At 44.9% G+C, this 14,832-nt stretch overlaps 1 protein-coding gene across 1 annotated transcript in view; it reads left to right on the forward strand.

The window, feature by feature from the left end:
* The first annotated feature begins 2,740 nt into the window (after positions 1-2,740).
* Positions 2,741-14,832, forward strand: part of LOC115312680 (neprilysin-1-like) — a 54,778-nt gene continuing 42,686 nt past the window's right edge. Inside the window, exons 1-3 of the mRNA XM_040216172.1 lie at positions 2,741-2,837; positions 9,323-9,382; positions 9,462-9,623. Coding sequence (XP_040072106.1) covers positions 2,756-2,837; positions 9,323-9,382; positions 9,462-9,623 — 304 coding nt within the window. The 5' untranslated portion in view covers positions 2,741-2,755. The remainder of the gene's footprint in view (positions 2,838-9,322; positions 9,383-9,461; positions 9,624-14,832) is intronic.

Genomic DNA, 14,832 nt, shown 5'->3' on the forward strand with positions numbered 1-14,832 from the left:
CACTCCTCCCGAGCAAACGAGTGTGTTTCGGGCCCTCGCCGCTCCAAAAGCTGTGCGTTGACGTCCACTTGCCCCGGGAAATGGCTCTTTGATGATCTGCGCTACTAGACACTCCAGCTCCAAATCTGCGACCGGGCACTCCAGGTGTTCCGACGTCCCCACGTCATCTGTTCTCCTCCCTTCAGTGTATCGGTGCGTTGTAATATCCACAGTGCTGGGCTGAGGCGCGTGAGCCTATCTTTGGCGAATGATTTTGTTCCTACGAGATCGCATACAAGGCGTTTTTTAATGTCACAGGCTAACGACATGCTTTCGTCGGCACTGCAGATGTTTGTGAAAAGGAATTTATACTCCAGATCACGCGCTGCCCGTAGCCGGAAGCAGAAAAAGACACGTCTAGAAAATTCGCATCCTAGGTTACTGAATAATAAATGAACCACACCACAGCACGCTGTGAATTTCTTGTGGGGGATAAATATAGCGCTGCACGAACTCATTTATCACTGCCGCCTGATGTCTAGAGATCATGATCACGGGATGGCGCCACTGCGTAGAGCCCCAAAAGTGGTGTTTAGCAGACGCATTTTGATTTCACAGGGGCGCAAACTTCTTAATCAATTTTGTAACGGCAATGCGTCGACGAATTATATTTGCAGATATAAAATCAGAAATCCGTATAAACTGACATAGTACTGAAAGTTTTATTTTAATTTTAATTTAATCGGGACCCTTAAAAGTCAAAGCTAAATAAAGTATTTTTATTAGGAGTTTGAGGCGTCGTAAAATATTATTGAAAGCAAAATCGAAAGATGTAATTCCGCGAAGCTGTGAAGTCTTTTTTTTAAATTATTATTGTCATTTGAAATCAACCACTCCGACGCCAATAGGTTCAGTAGCTGCTTAGAATAAGTACGACAATTTGTCATAAGAAATGTATGGGCTCTTCTACTGCGATATCCTCTTGAAGGGTCATGAAAGATTATCGGGTTGTAATGATCATGACTTTGCAGAGGCTTAATGGTCTTAATTTGGCTCAAGTATACTCGCACAGACGGCCACTGATACAAAAGCTTCTTTTTCGCGGTGAAATTGTGAGGATCAAAAGGGGACTACTTATTTCAGTCTTGCTTTCGCAGAGCTCGACGACGTAATTGAGAGATTGAAACAACAAGCATGACGGCAGTCGAGCGCGGTTCATGAATTGGACACGAGAACTGCGCTTGACTCGGCTCGGAACAATAAATGCCTCGTCCGATACTCGGGAGCGGTTCGGGTCCAGCCACTGCAATGATAAGAATAGCCGAAGTCTAACAATGCCTGGAGCTCAGCACGCCTTTTTCTGCTTCGTTAACCGCAGCCCGTGTCTATGATTAACGTTGGCGGCATGTAATAGGAACAAGGCCGCGTGGCCGCTTTCTTTTTCTCCTAGTTGAGGAGATAAAATATGCTCATATTTCCTGAAATCATTTGGCGACTGCCATTGCATAGACAGAAAAAACTAAGGCAAGCTTATTCAGTTAGTAGTATTTAGCGAAAGTAGAAATAGCAGTGCTTAGCAAAAGTAAAAAAATCGTTTCACGGCTTCTTTAAGATGAGAAGTAAGCGTAGTTGCACTACTGATTCACACGACTACTGAGAACCCTATTTTATGTTTGGCGATCTTTCTGGAATAACCTCCTGTTAAACGTGTAAAGCATTTCGGAAGACACTTTTCCTTTAATGTTTAAGGTTATGCCGTGGTATTTGACTGCACAAAATTACTTGGTGCCTTCCCCTTTTGCCTTCGGCATGTTGTTTTGCAAAGCGCGAGGCCCACACAAGCGCAGCAGCCTCCCGAGTCGTCTGCTCAGCTCACACGTACGCCTAACTCTATATGGGCGCGCGTGGACAGGGGAAGGGGCGACGTGGCAAAACTACAACCGGACAGCCCTATACGCTTCGTTCAGCGTATTCGCGGTAGACCACCGCAAGTACGTCTTGATAAGATAGCACATGTATCTAATCTAAAATTCAACTGCATATATCTTAATTGTCTACATAACGGGAAAAGCTAGTAATGCTTTGCTAGGAGCCGGGATTTTTTTTCCTGCGGTTCTTGAAGTGAAAACGAGTATAGTGTTTTCATGTTTAGAGTGGGTGGTTTAGATTTGTTTGCTCTGCTCAGCAGTTAAAGGATTTGGTGTTCAATACTTGATTTGAGGTTGGAATTTTCCGGGCACTATTCTCTACCATTCGATTCGAATGCGATTCGTGCTGACCTTTCACTGTTTGCATGCACGCCCATAAAAATATGAAATGTTTGCTCAAACTCACAAAGAAATACGTCATAATAAAGAACTAACAAAAAAAAAACTCAACAATCGTGAAAGCACTTTTACATGCAGGAACACCTGCCATTTTAATGCATCTCCCAAGAACGCAGATATGTTTACACTTGTTTAAAGATTATGTTTCATCATATCCTGGTTGCCCTTTGAAGTCAACAACAAAATGCGTGAGATGAGCACGCTGGACTCAGAACAGACCTTTTGAAGAATAGATTCCAGTGGCTACTGGACGGGAAAACGTAAAGGATTGAAAGGTGCGTTACTCTTTATGCGATCGTTTTGTTGAAAACATGAAATAATAATCCAGCATTTTAGGATTTTGATAATATATTACGTATGCTCTTTTTATTCTTAGAAACCGTTTTACAAAAATCCAAGGAGCACCTCACTGAACATTAGTTTTTGGATATATCTTAGGTTTAAAAAAAATGTTTGTCATGGACCGAAGGATAGCAGCACTGATCTTCGTGGTGACAGCATTCGCCAGTTCAAGGACTGCGGAAATCAAAGGTATTATATGTGACTTTGCAAGTAGACTATGATGATATTAATAACTATCATTTAGTTGTTCCACTTGTAGAAAAATAGCATTGAAGCGTATGTTGTTGCGTTTTTGAGAGACCGTTCTGTAACCAATGAGGCAAATAACTGCGAAGTGAATCCATACGGAATCTATTGTCAATCAAAGCTTCTACAACACAGAGCGTAACCTGTAATTCCAGGCTTCTTGCTTCGTGGTTCGCTCTTCGGCAAGTTTATTGGCCAGTGCAGCAATATGTTTCACGGCAAACTATCATAAGGTTATTCAGATTTTCCACGCTATGGATTTCTTTAACTTTCAGTGAACTGACTCCCTGGCAGTTGTTTCGAAAGGCAAGTCAGTGACATGTACCAAGCTTGTCACGAACAAAACATGATAGATATATCCGTCCGTTCATGTGTCTGTCGAGAATGATAACTTCGACGATCTTAAAACACTCAACGTTTGGTCCACCGAGTATCTTTTTCGTCCATTTTTGACATTCTAGAAGTAACATCGGGTGAATCGGATGATGTAAATCATTAATCAGGCGATATGGAGTGCACACTTTATTACCAGAGTGTTCGTGGCCTTTGGACGAAATCTTTTGAATTTATGTCTGAAATTGCAGCCAATTCATACGGCATTTTTGCCTTACTGGGACTTGTCTAGAGGACAGTATCCTAGTTCTCAATATTTGCTTCCGTGTTACTCAGTATTTCGAAAATTCCGTTATTACGTTAGCAATGGATGGAGATACAGAGGTGGTGTTCTAACGGCCGGGGACGTTAGAACACCACTGCGAGCGTATACATAACTGTGAGTCACACTCAGAATGTGTACGGATCCGGGTTACGTCGTGCAACGCGGTTTATTATTTGATTCGAAATTACTATTTTCGGCCACACACTAACTCGGAAGTTGTTCACGTCATTTTAAAACATTAGCACAATATCTGGACGTAACGAAGATTCGTGTGCAAATATATGAACACTTTAACCAGCAAGGCCTTAATTGGCTGACAGGTTATACCTCGGTGGAGCATGATGTCAGCACCTTGGAAGTCTTAAGCCTTTTGAATTCTATTTATCATAATGATTTTGAACTTCGCGACACTATCCAGAATTTAGCGGGAAATATTCTCGACATTGCATTAGTGTCTTTGCCAATCTATTTTATTTTGTCTATCGCCGACCCTTAAATGAATACTTATTGCAGAATAGTGGTGATAACCTTTATATATATAAATAACTTCAGTGCTATGGCTGCAAGCCGATCCTGAATGAAGAGTGAGATGGTACAGCTGTTGAAGCTCTTACAAAAGTAGTATTGAGTGCAATCGACAGCTCTGTGCCTAAACTAAGCTGAGCTGACATGAGCCGCTGCTTGCAACGCAAGCTTTGTTTTCACTAACTATTTAAGCATTCTGGACTGGATAAGTAGTACGCCAAATTTAGTGATGTCGTGCTTCGGCAAAGGGGCTCTTTAGACGAGACGAGGGTTTGCATTTTGCTAGGCTTGAGTCCGATATGTATACCAGGCCCCAAATTGTTCGGAAATGTGCACAGTCAAAAAGAAACGAGCTGGTAAAGTGGTCCGAATACAAAATGGCTCTGTTTATACAAGTGATCTATGCAAAATTGCCGACGTATTTGCAGAACATTTTAAATTATGTTTTTAGTATGTAGCAGTCCGTGGTGAGAGCTCAAGGTGCCTAGGCAAATCCAATTTTTTTTTGTTTTATCCCCCCTGACGAAGTCGAAATGAAGGAAAGCATTCGTAGTTTGAAATTGAAACTGTCTGCTAGCGCAGATGAAATTCCCAGTTTTATTTTAGAAGTGTGTGCTGAACAAGTTTTAATTTTCTGAACATACAATTTATAGAGCATATTTTTAATTTATCACTACGTACGGGAATATTTACATCTGTCTGAAAACGCTCTGTAGTTCTTCCGATTCATAAATCAGGCGTTCCTAACATTGTAAACTATCGCCCGTTTAATTACTCTGCATTTTTATGAAAGGTCGTACATACGTCTCGACTGGTACTCCAACCAAAAGATAAGCCTGAAGAGCATGGGTGGTTTGAAGGGCACATCAGTGGATACGAGACTATGCTCTTTATTATATTGTACAGATCCGTTCGTTCGTGACCGGCAGCATGTTGATGATTTAGACACGTTGACATGTCTAAATCATTAGATAAGGATAAGGGATAGTCCAACGCATTAACGGACCCCCAATCAAAAGCTTAAAAGAATGTGCATGGACAAGCCTCATTCTTGGGACAAATATTTAGCCCCTTCTTTTCGTGTACCGTGAGGTTCTTCAGGCAAGTGTGGAGTTCTGCCTATTTGAATTCATCTATGGCCGCCGTTTTAGAGGTCTCTCAGTGCTAAAGGTAAAAGGGGTCGGAGACCACATAAGCTCCGATGTACAAGCAATGTGCAGATGTGTGCTTGATATCAGAAACAAGCTGAAACAAGCCACAGAGTTAGTGTAGGAGAAACTGCAGGAATCTCAGCGAAAGCAGAGCAAATGCTTCAATAAGAAGGCTAAAGAATGACAGCTAAAAGTGGGAGGTTGAGTGTTGTTTATTTTCCCTAGCAGCAGTAACAAGCTGTTGATACAGTAGAAAAGTCCATACTTGATGGTGGAGAAGAAGATGGATGTGTGCTACGTTCTAGACCCCGGTCACACGCGCAAGCTCTTTCACGTCTATATGTTGAAAGGATGTGAGGAACGAGCAGTTTAAACAGCCAGCAAGGGCAATGTCAACGCATATGTTGCAATCGAGTAGTGTGATGATGGAAAGGAGCTTCCCTGAATGAGCGTCAAGAGGACCCAGGGACCAGAAGATGTCACCGGGTCAGACCCGTTAACCTAGGAGCAGGGCGCTGAGGTGACCGAGCTCCTCCACGGATACAAAATGTGTTATTCGATTTGTTGGGTAAAAAAAAACCTTCTGTATTTTAGTTACATGCATCCACCACTGTGTAGACACCGCAGTACTCGATTCCTTTCGCAATCAGGAAGGTAATCGAAACCGAAGTTCAAGTGATGTTGAAGTTGGGAGTGATTGAGAGATCGACTTCCGCCTACAATTCTCCCCTCGTCGTTTTACGCAAGTCAGATATACGGAAGTGAAACTTAACAGCTTACTAGCTCTAAATGAGGAACCCATCCCCCGGGTTGATGAAATCCTGGCCCATGTGGGCAGGAAATGTTTATTTTGCAAACTGGACTTATCCAAAAGATATAGGTGAATCCTTCTATCGACGGATTCCAAGGTCAAGACGGCATTTTCAACTGAGACGGGGTTTACCAGTTTAGGTTTAAGCCCTTCGGAATTAAAACGGCATCAGTCGTATTTAATCGGCTTATAAGTACGCTGCTGGCAGACATCCCAACAGTACAGCATTACATCGACGATGCGCTAAGAGCAACCAATGCTTGGGAGTAGCACCTAGGAGCTAAGCGAATGCGGCGCACCGGAATCACGGTGAAGTTCCGAAAATTCGAAATTGGAAGAAAGACAATAACCTTTTCGGGCAATGAAATGGGGAATAAAGAAGTAAGGCCACACTCGCAGACTATGTAGAACATCAATTGCGCTGAAGGGCCCCGAACCAAGAAGCAAGTTAGCGCATTTCTCGGATTGACGCGATACTACCACCAATTCATCCCCAACTATGTCGAGGTGGCTGGACCATTAGTTAAACTGTCGTGGAGGGATGTGCACGTTGAAACCATAAGCGACCCAATTGAAACAATCTAATGGTGGCCAGGGCGTCAGCGCCCTCTATCCGCCGATCAGGCAACTACTGAGATGAAAAGGTCTATACAGTTATTCTACTCGATAGAAAACACAGTTTTGAAACGAAAATCTATATGGCGCTTCAAATCACAAAAGATTACCGAAGACGGAAGAAAGGGGATAAGGGCAGTACCTCCTCAATTTCGTCTCCCGTGGAACTCCCGCGTTTGGGCACGACGGTGACAGGATGCCGCACAGGCACATATTGACCGATGTTTTCCCCTTTCTACAACGCCAGCATCATTCACGAAGGGAGGCCTTTTGACCCCCGCGTATGATAATGACTAGCTACCAACGTTACTATTAGCGCATGCCACTAAATTAGCTACGCTTATTTAGTGGCGCTAAATGCGCAACCATATGGTCAAACACTTGACCATATTGTTGCTTAAAACCATGGTTGCCAGTTATCTGAAGCCTCATCTGAAAGCACAGAAAACGCTTTTCCGTCCTCCTCAAATGTCTAAACAGTTTGCGACAGGGTAAAGAAATATTACATGGGCTTCCTAACACCAAATCTAATACTGAGGAAGTGGCACTTTTGAATCATGACGATCGGCAGTTGCGTCTGCTCTCCACAAGCACCAAAATGGTGGCGCCCACAACAATGTCGGGGAACAGAGTGCCGAAACTCAAATCGCAGCTCATTTAAAGGAGTCATGAAATGGTTTTCCAATTTTTTTTTCGGTTTAGATTTACTCCTTAAAGGACCCATGAAACGAATTTTGGGCTGGAGTAAATCAATTTATATTGGGATTTTACTAATAGCACATCGTTCAGTGGGCCAAAAGAACAAAGGTAGAAAGTCAGAAGCCTGACTTTCGCTACGAAAATTTGCAAAACATAGCGGACTATTTCGTACCTCCTTCCCTTCGTAAACTCTCCGCCTTTTCACTGTGATACATCCGCGGACCCCGCAGCGCGTCATCGGGCTACTAGCCAGCATAACCGGGCCCCCGCAGCGCGTCACCAGGGCCCAAGCGCACGTCACACGACACCGGACCTCACTTAATCCCTTTACCCCTAAGCCGACATTGCGGTGGAAGCTACGCGCTTGCCGGACCAATCAGCCGCCTCCCTTTCATCACCTGACCTCATTCTCTGCGGGTCGGTATGCGCGAGAGAGCGTGATCACGTGGAAAATGTGTGGCTGGCCCAACGAGCACGTAGCTTCCACAGCACTGTCAGCTTCGGGGTGAACGGGGTGGGGAAAGCAACTAGTCGGAATTTTGAGCGACGGGCTAATCTTCTAGGGGGACAATAGCTGTGATCGGCTACACAAGCGAGATTCCGAGCAAGAGGGGACTCCCCCCTTTCCGACCTCTTGAACTGTTTGGTACAATGCGCGATTTATGAGTTGAGGAGGAAAGCTAAACAGAAAAAAGTTGAAAAAGCGTTTCATGACTCCTTTAACTCATAAATCCTGCATTCTACCAAACAGTTCAAGAATACGAAAAGGGGGAGTCCCCTCTTGCTTGAACAAATGCTCGGACTCTCGTTTGTGTAATCCGGACACATCCATTCTCCTCCTAGAAGAATAGCCCGTCGCTCAAAATTCAGACACACGTTGTTTTCCCCACCCCGTTCACCCCGAAGCTGACAGTGCTGTGGAAGCTACCTGCTGCTTGGGCCAGCCACACTTTTGCGACGTGATCACGGTCTCTCGCGCATACCCACACGCAGACAATGAGGTCAGGTGATGAAAGGGGGGCGTCTGATTGGTCCGGCAAGCGCGTAGCTTCTACCACAATGTCAGCTGAGGGGTGAAGGGGTTAAGTAAGCTCCGGTGTCGTGTAACGTTCCTTTGGGCCCGGTGACGCGCTGCGGGGGCCCGGTGACGCGCTGCAGGGTCCGCGGATGTATCACAGTGAAAAGGCAGAGAGCTTACGAAGGGAAGGAGGTACTAATAGTCCGCGCTGTTTTCAAATTTTCGTATCAAAAGTCAGGCTTTTGACTTTCTACCTTTTTTTTTGGCCCACTGAACGATGTGCTTTTAGTAAAATCCAAATATAAATTGATTTATTCCAGTCCAAAATTCGTTTCATTGGCCCTTTAATGGCTCCAGTTCCTATGTAGCGTTGATAGTGAGTCACCAAAGACGGTCTGACAATGTCACGTTATTTAAGGGTCACAAGGTCGCAAAACGACACGCTTTCTGCAGTTCTTTTTTCCTACGTTTGTCTTAGTATAACGGATATCATACTGAAACAACAGCGATGGCACATTTTACACGCCGGCGACAAATTTATAATTGAAATGCGCCAGTCAAGTCGAGTATTTCCGAAAGTAAGAATTTTTAAGTATTAAATTGTTAATTATTATTTTACATTGTCCACATGACCTACTCCCCGGAACTTTATCCTAAGGTAATATTTCTTAATCATAATTGCTCTTTCAAGTACACACAGTTGTTCTTAAAGTCTCCTGTATGTATAGACGTTTGTAAGTGCGACTTCTGGGCGCTGTCATCGTGCTGCTGGTGTGGGTAGATCGTCTGGTCGTCAATTACTGCTGAATCGCACCCACAGTTTTCAGACTGGCGCTCAAACAAAACGTTATTCATACACGGTGGCCAGGCTAGCTTTCGAAGTGCGGCTGCTTGCAAACGTCTATAGCAGTAGAAAATCTCTCTAAATAAAACTGCGCGACAATATTTCAGATCCAGTGAAGCAGGATCCCCTTGATAATGTATGCCAAACGCCTGAGTGTAAAGAGATGGGTAAGAACGGACTTGTTTTTTGCCGCGGGATAATCCCTCTAGATTTATATTATCTAAAATGTATTTTATACTATTACAGGCATAAAGCTTAGCCATGCAGTTGACAGAAATAAAGATCCATGTGATGATTTTTATGATTATGTGTGCCAAAATTGGAAGCAGGACAACACCATTCCGCCATATTTGCCTAGCTATGGACATATATGGTTAGTACGAGAGGAACTGTCCAAGAGACTTAAAGGTAATTTCGATCTTTAACATGGCTATATTTGGGTGACTAAAGTGGGAGAATTAGCTACTACTATTATATTTAACTGACACCTAAAATTGCTACAAATGTTTATTAATAAATGTACAAGTTATTGTATTTTGGCTAAAGGAAAACGCGTGTGATGTCTTAGGTATGCTCACTATTGGTAAGAAAAAATTAAATTTCTGACTTTCATCAAAATAAAAAAGTGAAATTTCTGACTTTAACACCACCATGCTTAGGCCACGTTGACAAGTATTTTCCAAACAAAATTTTTTTTTTCTGAAAATTAATGATTGTATGTGTTTCTACTCTCGCAGACCTTCTATTGCATACTTAATATCACAAGCAATAGCGAACCTAAAATTGAAAGCAAATGGGGTGCAAATGAGAAGTGGGCTAAGTTTGGGCGCGACATAAGAAGAAATAAAAAAAATGCTAGTCTAAGATTTCGTTACCTGCGAGACTTCTGATCAAAAGGCAGGAAGATGATCCAAAGACTGTCCTTCCCAATCAGCAATGCTCGCTTATCTTCCATTGTGGCGAAGAAACATAATTTCTGCCGAGGTCCCATTTGGCGTGCGTCCTGTATTCACTAGAAGTGGGCTTTATTTCGGTGTTTATAAAACACTATCAAATCATACGAAAGATAGGGGTGCGATATCTTTCGGTACTTTGTGAAGATGCATGTTCTCAAAGTGCTATCATGAGAGCACTTTTGGAGATGGACGAGGGGGCAGAAGCAACAATATGTGCTAACTTCAACTTTTTAATATTCAGGAAGACATACTCTGTGCCATCGCGCCACTTAATTTATACTCTGGCCTGCCGCGGTTCGCAAGAACTGGGTCACTTTAACATAACATTTTATCAGGTCTGTCTCTATATTTTAGCAAACCGTCACCGTGCTCCACCTACCGCACAACCAGAGCCTTTGAAGCATGCCATTAAGCGCGCACCCGAGTGATACCATGGCCGGGGGGCGTATTAGCAAACCATATCCCATACAGTGCCTGGCCACGCCCCCTTCGGCGCGACGCAAAAGTGGCCATTTCATTGGTTTTCAAAATGTCACGTGACATGACGTCACTTCCGCGCCGTTTGAACGCATTTGGGCGCGTTTTCTTCTCGTCAAGATGGCGTCCGCCGCTACGCTGGTGGGTGAAACACGCGTTACGCTGCGCCGCTGTGAACACTTCGTTTCACGCGCGTGCCTAGATGACTCGAATGCTTCCAACTTAGCGATGTGAACTCGTTTTTCGGTAAGATGAACGCTCAGGACTGCACGCCGAGATGATGCCACCGCATACGCGCCGCTGCCGAAGTCGCCCCTACGAGTACGACCAGCACTATACCACTCTGTTGAAAAAGTTTCATGTTGTGAAATAAAATTCTTCCTTGTATTCAAAGTAACTGCACTTGTTCCCTCACTTCATGGCGAAGACTGTGTCACAGTAGCAATCATCGTAGTGCACGAGAGTATTCATTTTCCTCCACAGTAATTTTACTCTCACCAGGTAGGAAGTGCGTGTACCAGACAAGCGATGAAAGGAGGAGGGAGATGAAAGAATGATAAATGCCTACACAGAATGTTAACCTCCTCTCCGCGAGCAAAGCTCGCATAGAAAAGCAACGTTAGGTGCGTGGCTGTTACGCGTGAGCAACCTGGAAAATTGTGAATTGAAATGGCACAACTCCACCTACTTTGACACTTGTACTGGTGGTGCTAGAACACCTCCACCGCTTTCCGAAATCGCACTCTGAGCATTAAGAGTCTAGCAAACGCGCGTACGCAGGCATCAGTACAGCCGCGGTCGCGGTCAGGCGTGCATTTGCGGAACGAGAACATGTCCACGTACAAGAAGCACTGCGTCCGCGTCGAGCCGTCCTCTGCAAGAGTTGCTAGCATTTGGTGCTACGCTGCAGCGGCGAACTCCAAGGATCGTTATGGGTCGTACGACTTCGACAGCGGCGCGTATGCTGTAGCATTATGTCGGCATGCAGTCCTGGGCGTTCAGCAGTCCTGGGCGTTCATCTTACGGAAAAACGAGTTCACATCGCCGAGGTGAAAGCATTAGTTGCTAGCATTTGGTGCTACGGTGCAGAGGCGAACTTTGACGATCGTAGTGCTCTTACTCGTAGCGGCGACTTCGGCAGCGGCGCGTATGCGGTGGCATCATCTCGGCGTGCAGTCCTGGGCGTTCATCTTACCGAAAAACGAGTTCACATCGCTAAGTTGGAAGCATTCGAGTCATCTAGGCACGCGCGTGAAACGAAGTGTTTACAGCGGCGCAGCGTAACGCGCGTCTCACCCACCAGCGTAGCGGCGGACGCCATCTTGACGAGACGAAAACGCGCTCAAATGCGTTCAAACGGCGCGGAAGTGACGTCACGTCACGTGACATTTTGAAAACCAATGAAATGGCCGCTTTCGCGTCGCGCCGAAGGGGGCGTGGCCAGGCACTGTACTGGATACGGTTCGCTAATACGCCTCCGCGCGCCTAAAACAAACACTGAACCTAGAAAATTTTTTTTTGTACCTGGTTAGAACGCCATCATCATCATCCCACAGGGGCACAGATTCAGATTCGGTCTCAAATTGAAAAAAAAAAAAAAAAATCTTATTCTAGCATAAATATTAAACAAGAAAAAAAAATTTTTTTACGTGTCTTTTATTTGAGGGATGCCTGTCCTAACCGAGTAGAAAAAAAAAAGATTTCTTTCCTAGCTTCAGTGTCCTTTTAAAATATGACCGCATCTCATCGTGGTGAATGATGTTGATTTGGGCGAAGCTCTGGTGGTGCTGATGATACTGATTTTGTTCATAGGTAGTGCTGATGGTGCTGATTTTTTTATTGCTCATAAGTAGTGCTGAGTTCCGGGTTGCGTTTCGATTTCATTATTACTGCTTTATGGTCGGTGAAATGCAGAGCCAGTGATACTTCTAGCGGATCAGCTTGGATCCGCTAGAAGCCGTGGGAAGGCATCTCCACCGATTAAGTCAACGGTCCATGTCAGAAAAAGAATGTGCGTTATGGAACCTGGTTATGTACGCATTTGAGCATTTGACTGCAGCGCCCTTTCGTCTATAAATGTTCCGCCAATTCATGCAAAGTTCAACGCGAATATATACGCACCTGACCGCAGCAGCCTATCCTGTACAGACGTTGACCGGCTACATGCAACGTTTCATCCATGACATCCCAAGCTCTTGAGTTACTACCACATCTCAGAGCCTCCTACTCGTCCCGCAGTCGTTACCGAGTGGTTAGGCGATGGACTAGAAATTCATTGGGGTCTCCCCGTACAGGTTCGAATCCTGTCGACTCCGCAAACATTTTTTTTTCATAATTGTTTTTATTTTTTGCCCTACACGAGCACGTGAGCTCACGAGTACGAGCACGAGCACCAGCAAGATCGATGTGAGCACGGACGCCGGACGGACAAGCTTTGTTTTTATTACGCGCTCCTTGCCTGCCGTTGTGTTTGGGCCGCGCGTGCATCGTATGGTACGGAAAGTACATAGATCGAGCTCAAGTCATATATTGAACTGCTCATGTTATATTGCAACAGACTATAGGGAGTATTCACTGGCGGCCATAGCTGCGTACGCGACTGCTGAGCGTGTGCTGACGTCGAGCTCCCACCGCCAAGATTGCCGGTGTTAGTAGTCACTCCCGCGAAAGTTTGCGGTGAAAACCGTTTTTTTTTTAGCACTGCTTGAAGTTTCCAGAAAAGCTCGAAATATTGCCGCACGCAGGACCGAATTAACATGCCAACTTAGTCACAGACTTCTAGGAGAATCATGTTTATTTTTACTCGGGACGTAAAGGCTCGGGACTTAAACGTAAAAGTTTCGTCCGACTTCGTTGCCCTCGAAAGTGCCTGTTCAATCTCGCCCCGAACGTTCAACGCTCGAACCTTCTGGGACGAAGTTTCGAGATACTTCGCGGGACCTTGTCGAGTCACTCCCTCTTTCGCTTGCTTTTACGCCGCCGAATCGCCGCTCGCCTTTCTGCTGTCTGGACGCTCGTTCTTTATTTTGTTTGGCACAGGTTTGCCCCCCATAAACTTTTGGTTCAAAACAAGTTTTTCGCCGCTTCTGCGCCTGTCATTCGTGACAAAATGGTACATATGTATTTCTATATATAGATATACAGGGTGTTATTTTTTATTCGAAACAGATTTTTAAAAAAGGCGTCTTTACTGCTACGTGAATGCCGTCTTCACTATGTGTTTCTTGAGCTCGGCGGACATTCGAGAGGCGAACAACCGTCACAGTTTGGTGAGTCATTAACTAAAATCTCTTAATTAACTTTTTAATTATTGGTTTTATGGACCATGTTGCAATTGTAATTTTGAAGCCAGCCGTCCTGGAAGGCTATACCAACTTACACATTTAAAAAAAAATGCAACTGGTTTGGAGATATCCGTCGACAATTTCTCCCCTTTCTATCATCCGATTCCGAAACTGAAAGTTCCAAGTGCGCCGGAAGCGCTGATCACGTGACGCTTGTAGAAGTGACGGTTTCGTGACGTACAAATCGTCATGATCTCATATCTGCACTGCGGCTGTCACGGTGCGGCTCGAGGTATGCAAACTCGCGGGGGCGGTCTTTAGCGCTCTCGCTTTTAATGCGTCATTGCCCTCGGACCTTCATTCGCGATTGTTTGTCGGCGGGGGATTCACTTCGCCAGATAGCGTGGGCGCACGAACGCCGGCTCTACCAGTTGTAGCGTTAAAATGGCTGCGCAAATTCAGTCGAGGTATTCAGTCGCCGAGAAGGTTCAAATGGTTATTGCGTATGCTCAAATGAATGGCAACGTTCGTCTTGCCACGAGGCTGTATGCCGCCCAACACCCTGGTCGCACTGTTCCTGCCCCATCCACCGTCTTCCAGGTTGCCAAGAAGTTTCTGTCCACTGGGTCTGTGCATCGTCAAAGAAGAAGGAAAGCAACTGTCTTGGACGAAGATTCCGAAATCGCTGTGTTAGCCTACGTGCGAGCGTACCCCGAAATCAGCATCCGAAATGTCGTCGAAGATTCCGGAGGCAGCATCTTTTCGGTATGGAAAGTCCTGAGAAAGCACAAGCTCCATCCGAATCACATATCTTTGCATCAGGATCTCAGCGAGTGTGACTTTGAGAAGCGCTTGGAGTTTAGCAATTGGGCCCTTATTAAAACGGATGAAGACCCCGAT

The sequence above is a fragment of the Ixodes scapularis genome, unplaced genomic scaffold (assembly GCF_016920785.2).
Source record: "Ixodes scapularis isolate PalLabHiFi unplaced genomic scaffold, ASM1692078v2 PGA_scaffold1__304_contigs__length_218370807, whole genome shotgun sequence".
In the NCBI taxonomy this organism is placed as follows: domain Eukaryota; kingdom Metazoa; phylum Arthropoda; class Arachnida; order Ixodida; family Ixodidae; genus Ixodes; species Ixodes scapularis.